General features: G+C 55.2%; 1 protein-coding gene across 1 annotated transcript in view; it reads right to left on the reverse strand.

Annotated features, from left to right (window-relative positions):
* The window catches only part of PTPRN2 (protein tyrosine phosphatase receptor type N2), a 535,117-nt gene that overhangs the window by 3,319 nt on the left and 524,900 nt on the right, over positions 1 to 6,898 (reverse strand). Inside the window, exon 22 of the mRNA XM_007463991.1 lies at positions 3,880 to 3,953. Within this exon, the coding sequence (XP_007464053.1) occupies positions 3,880 to 3,953 (74 nt within the window). The remainder of the gene's footprint in view (positions 1 to 3,879; positions 3,954 to 6,898) is intronic.

Consider the following 6,898-nt stretch of genomic DNA (forward strand, 5'->3'; position numbering starts at 1 on the left):
AAAAAAAAAAGAGAAGAGACAGAGACAGAGACAGAGAGACAGACAGAGACAGAGGGAGAGACAGAGAGACAGACAGAGACAGAGGCAGAGACAGAAAGACAGAGACAGAGGGAGAGACAGACAGACAGACAGACTGACAGAGACCGGGAGGCGTAAACACGTCTCCAGGAAGGCGAGTCGGGGTGTCAGGGGCGGACCCGAGCAGCGGGACACACAGGGGTGAAGTCAAAGTGCAGAAAGGGGACAGGTGGGGGGGCAGTGCACGGAGACCACGTGGACGCACCTGTGTGTATCCCAAGGGGGCAAACATGACATCATTACTTGGAGGTGACTGAACACACGAGTCGAATGGCTTTTATTCCTAAGTGACAACTGTAAGAGGAGATTTTATGATGGAAAAGCAAGTGTCAAGGCCTTTGCTTAAAAGGGCACCTTTCTTTCAGGAGATGCACTGAAGGGGAAGGAAGGAGTCTGTTTACAAGACACACATGGAGGACAGCTTCACTCATCTTCTGAAGTGTGTTATTTTAATTGCAGCCCCTGATTTCACCTCTCTTCCTAAAAATGAGCGTTTTGCTGGGCCTGTCATGGACGTACAGTGACGGGGTTGTGTGGACAGTCACGCACCCACGTGACACCTCTGCCTGGATGTCCTCTTGGTTCTTGCCTTTGTGCTGCCTCCACCCCGCAGGGCTGGGTCTGTCCTCTGAGTGTCTGATGGGGCACAGCCGTCCACCAGGCATCTGTGGTTGGTTTGACTGAGAGCTTGCTTCCAGGTGGAAACAAACACAGCTCTCTGTGACTTTTTACAACCTAATGAAGTTGTGTGCCCGGCTAGGCGTCAGGGCTCCGTGGCTGCCCCAGGCCCCAGCCTCAACGAGCTCAGAGCTTATTAACAGTTCTGACTGTATTCAGCTCAAATGATGCGATTTGACTAAATGGGTTCAAATGAACAGAATGTGGACGACCTTCTCGTGGCTCGTGGGAAACGGCATTCAGATTTACGGCACTGTTTTGTCCGAGGAAATTTCCTACCTTTTTGTTAAATTGAACTTTAGGGAAAGCTCAGTTTCATGGAGTGAGATGTTGGGCAGAGCAGCCATCGATGAAGAAAGAACGGGGGCGCCTGTGTGTTTACTATGCTTCATCCCTGAGATTCCAGGAGCTGAATTTCTGTACACTCCGCACGGCAGCCTCGGAGAGCTCACACGCACCCCAGGAAAAGGGCGGGTGTCCGGGGCAGTCCATCCACACAGGAGGTCACAGCTTGCCCAGCCTCTGCCGTCTGGGAGCACCAGGATGTTGGGGCAAAATCCTCTGGCCACTAGGTGTCCCTTTGTCACTTAAAGAAATCAGGATGTTAGTGACTATAAGGTACGTGATGCTAACACAGGGCAGTGCCCCTTCCTCCAGGCAGGGCTGGGAAATCACCCCCTTGGGCTCGTTCTGGCCAACGGGCTGCAGACCACAGAGGGCTGAATGGGGTTTGTAATGTATTAGGAAATTTTTTTTTCTGTCGTGGAGAGAAGATCCGTCTTGTCAATAACTTTGCCTAGATCCATCCCAGAGTCCGTGTGTTTTGAGGATCCTTGGACCCTTGGGGGGGTGGACGGGCCTGCCTGGGAGGGGCCCAGCTGCAAGGAGGGAAGAGACGGGTTTGAATTTAGGGCCCTGAGCATTATCCACACAGCAGTCAACGGTGTGACGTGGAAGGCAGATTTGACCAGAGATAGCATCAGCTCTTCATTCCTGGTTGTAAGTCGCCCCTGCTGCCCCAGCCCCGGTTCTGGGGCGTGTGAAGTTGTGTAGCTGCTGGTGGCCATGCAGGGCCCAGACCACCCAGGACAGTGAACCAACCCCGCACTTCTGGATGACCAGGCCACTACCCCCAGCACGGCCAGGCCCACGGGCGCTAAACCCGTGGGCTACGGGGCACTGGGACGGCATCGCGTTGTGGTAAAGCTGAGCCACAAACAAACAGGTGTGAGCAGGGTCCAGTTCTCCCCGGGACGCCACCACTGCCAACGGAGAAAGAGTGACCAGCGGGTAACGCTGGCGGCCGCGCCGAGCCCAGGGGCCGAGCTCACGTCTCCAGCGAGGACACACACCTTCTCTCAAGACGCACACCCGGACCCCATCACGGGAGCACCAGACACACCCCAGCCAGAGACAGTCCACAGAAGCACAACCAGACCCGGCCGGTCTTCAAGGCCACGGTGCTGTCCACCAGAGGAGGTGAGGGGGACGTGACCAGTGAGCGCACCGTGTGGCTGCTCCTGGAAGGGACCCTGCTCCAGAGAAAGGTCCCTGGGAGATTTGACGCGGGCCGTACATGAGTCAGTGGCATCGAATCAGTGCCAGCTTCCTGGCCTCGCTTGTTCCCTGTGGTTACGACGCGTAACCGTGGGGAGCTGGTGAAGGGCACACGGGAATTACTTGTATTTTTTCTGTAAGTTTTTGCAGGTCTGAAATAATTTCAGATTTCAAAAAATCTAAGAAAACATGAGGCGTGCAGTGACTTTCACATAAGATTTCACAGAAGGGTCTGGTGACAATGCTGCACATTCTAGGGCCCGAAATAAAGCGGAGGGACAGAGGGGCCGTCGGTGCTGGTGTCACCAAGTCGCTCCCCCCCGCCCCACCCCAGATGCGGGAAGAGATCAGGGCAGCTGTGATCGCCAGCCGGACGGGGCAGGGCTGGGCAGAGATCCTGACCACTGAGCGTTTCCTCTGGTCCTACTTAGAAGAGGTTTCTGATTCTACAAGAGAATTAAGCTGGTTTTGCCTCAGTGCTTGGGGCTTCGACAACGCGGAAGGAGCCAAAGGGCCCTTGCCATGAACTTCAAGGTCAAAGTGTGCTCACTGGACCCTACCAGCCTCCTGGCTTCTTCCTCCTCAGCGGAGTGGGTGGCATTTACACTGTTCTCTCTCCCCTCAGGCTCAGACACTGCACTGTCCTGCTTGATTTTGCACAGTGACAGCGAGGGAGGGACGACGTAGGAACTGCTTGCCCTTTGTGGGGGACAGTAAGACCCTGAGGCAGGATGACTGGGGCCCCAGAATCATCACCACCAGGCACCAAAGCACAACCCAGCTTGATTTCACAGGAGAGCTTATGATAACTTAAAGTCTCCTCAAGTATAAAGCAGTGATTTTGCAAGGGCATCTTTCATGATTTGTGGCCTTTGGTGGAGGCGCTAATGGCATCGGAGGGTCTGGACTTTACACTGAGAAGACGATTCTGTATTTTGTGGCTGCAGCGTGTGTGGGAGTGTTTGTGGTTGGACACAGAGATTTCTGGAATGCTGAGAGAGTGGGTCATCACAGTGACGTGTTTCTATCTCTGGTTAACCCAAGGCCAACCAGGAATCTTTTGTCTTTGCTTCTTTTGCTGCAGACTTGGCCTTTTTAGTAAGTATGCACATGAGCTACTCAGGGTGTTCAGGGACCCAGCAGCACCTGGGGGACCTTCTGGTGACCACTGTCCTGATGACCGCACGGCAGAGCTGCAGCTGTGGGAGCTGGAAATACGGGAGGTGGGCAGAATGTTGCATGAACACAGAACATTCCATGCAGGGGTGCCGGCATTGATCACTGACCTCTTGCTATAAAACTGCAATGTTCTCCCTCCCTCCCCAAATCTGGCACATGGAGAGTTCCCAGGGCCTGAGATCTGACTGCATCTGCTCAGGCTGAAATGTCTGGCTGCTGCCGGAGCTGCCCTCGACCCTGCAGGGAGGGGCTGCCCACGTCACGCCCCGTGCAGCCCTGGCCTGGGAGGAGGCCAGCCGGCCTGACCCTCGCTCCTCTCGAGAAAACCTCCACACAAAGACCCACCCCCACAAAGCCCTGGCAGCCCCGAGGACTGACCGACAGTACCTTTGTCTGAACCATGCGTGGCCTCTGGTCCCTCAAGTGCTCCAGGGTCGCGGCAATGTCGAGCTCTTTAGCGCCTGCAACAAACACAAATTGGGCTGAGTTCAGGCACAAGACAATCCGCGCTCTGCGTCCCTCGCCTGCTGCCGGGATCCCCTCAGGGCTCAGCGGCCAAATGACAATGACAGTCATCTCTCAGCTGCCCGGCTGGCAGGCAATTTCAGGGTTCACACAAGAAAACGGGGCAAGGCGGCTTTCATTAGCATTGATTCAAGGCTGGGCTGAAAAATGTTATCAGATGCTTATATAGATACCCACAGCAAGCTGTCGCCAGGAGGGACTAATGCTTTCTTGATTTTTTTTTTTTTTTGGTGGCATTTTAAGACTTTTATTTATTTTTTGGCTGTGCTGCACGGCTTGCGGGATCTCAGTTCCCCAACCAGGGATTGAACCCAGGCCACAGCTGTGAAAGCCCAGAATCCTAACCACTAGGCCACCAGGCCACCAGGGAACGCCCAAGAATTTTTTTTTAAAGATATTTTTGACGTGCACCATTTTTAAAGTCTTTATTGAATTTGTTACAATATTGCTTCCATTTTATGTTTCAGTTTTGTGGCTGCGAGGCATGTGGGATCTTAATTCCCTGACTAGGGATCGAACCCACACCTCCTGCATTGGAAGGCTAAGTCTGAACCACTGGACCACCAGGGAAATCCCCCCAACAATGTTTTATTTTTACTTACTTATTTATTTATTTATTTTTTGCGCGGGCCTCTCACCATCGCGGCCTCTCCCGCTGCGGAGCACAGGCTCTGGACGCGCAGGCTCAGCGGCCATGGCTCACGGGCCCAGCCGCTCTGCAGCATGTGGGATCTTCCCGGACCGGGGCACGAACCCGTGTCCCCTGCATCGGCAGGCGGACTCTCAACCACTGCGCCACCAGGGAAGCCCCCCCCAACAATGTTTTAAGTCATAGGAAGTGGCATATAAACCTTAATTTCTATTGCATAGGATTTTTATTCAGAGAAATGAAAAATTAGACTAACTAATCTGATACATCTAAATACTGGCTTCTAAAGGCAGTGTTCCCTGCCTGTTAGAAGTGAGTGTTCCAAATGTTAAGAAAAGGTCAGGATGCCGCACGTGCTCACGGGTTAGTCGTGTGGCCTAGATCCCTTCCTACAGACGCACCCACCTGACACCAGGTGACTTGGGTGCCACAGAAATAATACTAATTGAGTTTAAAAATGTAACCTTACGGATTCCACGTATATTCTTGTTTTTGCATCTTGCTAGGTCCTTTGGTAGCTGGACAACAAACAAGACCGGGTCCCAAGCCCATGAGCTTCTTACAGTTCAGAGGGGAGCGTCTCACGTCTGCTGTGCAATCCTGTCAAATGCTGGGGGCTTGGGCGGGGCGCACCTCTGAAGTCGGCTGGGACCCCCAAACCAACCCCCAGTAGGTGCATGTCACGCGCAGCGTTTTGTCTCACGGTGCCAGAACTGTCATCACTCCCTGTTCAGGGGAAATTGAGGCTTGTCCCGGTCACGCAGAGCAGGTAGCTATGCTCATCGGACCCAGAAGTGGAAGCGAGACCGGGCTGGTGGCCACCAGGACGGCTCTGGTCTCCCACTTCCATCACGCCTGCGTGTGCACAGCCCTGCCCTTGGCCGGGAGCTGGGAGGCGCGCCTGAAAACGTCCAAGGCCGCGGCAGCCTTAGTGCCCTGGTTCATCCTGGAGGCCTGAGGCCCACGTGGGTGACAGCTGAGCCGCCAGCACCTTTTTCCGAGTGGCAGGGAGATGCTGCTGGGGACACGGATGAGGGTGGGAGGAAAGGTGGGGGGACCGCACACTGTCTCAGGGAGAGGGTGCCTGAAGTGGGAGGGGCTGGCAGCTGGAGGGAAGGTGGGGACGGCTGGGAGGTAACACATTCCAACCAGGTGCTGTGCTCGCATCAGGGAAACTGCCACGAGTATTGGGAATCCGGCAGTAAATCGCTGAGACCGGGAGGCCAGGATCCGGGCTGACCCACCTCGGCCAGCACGGTGGCCAGTCTGAGTGCCTCGAGGTGTGGGGACAGTGTGGCATGAGCTCATCACATCTAAGCTGGCCGTCCTTCCAGACAATGAACGCCCTCCATCAGGTATGGGAACACCCCAAGCCCCCCCGACTCTTAAATCAAAGTCTTTCTAGGCAGTCTTTCTTTCTGGGGGATCCGCCGAGAAACTAGTCCAGGCGGAAGACAGGGTCTCCTCCTGCTTTCCTGAAGGCTCCTCTGAAGGCGTCAGAAGTTTTCGAAAGCTGACAAGGTCACAAGATGTACAGTCTTGTTCTGGGGGGAAGCTGTGAGTCCAGAACAGCCTGAAACAGTGGGTGAAAGAGGAGCTACGGGGGCCACGTGTGCAGCGGCCCCCGAGTGGCCCCTGTGGCAGGAACCTGCTTCCTCATCTCCCCAAAGGAACAGGGAAATGGGTTTCTTCAAGCCACAGGTTTGCCTTAAGAAAGTGACGTCCTACGTGGAGAGCGAGCAAGGGAGGGGCTGTCCCACCCGAGACCTGAGTTCTCGTCCCCCCAGGAACACCCAGCTGCCGGGTCAGAGTGGCTCCTCTGGACGCAGCACGGAGCTGTTGCTGCAGTTTAATTCCAAGCGTGAAGAGGCCCGACTGTGGGCAGGACCCAGAAAACGCCACCTGGGCGCGTCTGGGGCGGGCGCGAAGCTCCAGCGGGAGCAGAGCACCGAGGGGCCTCGCGGGGACCCGCGCGTCAATGCATGGTGACCGCGTGATGCACAGAACGTATTAGCTGCTCAGTGACTGTGACCCCGCGGCTTCTGTGAGCAGAGCCTTCTGGGAGAAGTGCTATCTCTGGGCAGCTCTGTCCTCGCGTCCCGTGGACGCCAGGAGAACGAGGTGTGGAGTAGAGGCTGATTCATCAGCTCAGAGACAATCCTAGTCCTTTAAAAACAAAATCCTGAGGGGTCCGGACTTACCCCCCCCCCCCCCACCTTTTCAGCTTTGCCC

The sequence above is a fragment of the Lipotes vexillifer genome, unplaced genomic scaffold (genome assembly GCF_000442215.2).
Source record: "Lipotes vexillifer unplaced genomic scaffold, Lipotes_vexillifer_v1.1 scaffold2094, whole genome shotgun sequence".
In the NCBI taxonomy this organism is placed as follows: domain Eukaryota; kingdom Metazoa; phylum Chordata; class Mammalia; order Artiodactyla; family Lipotidae; genus Lipotes; species Lipotes vexillifer.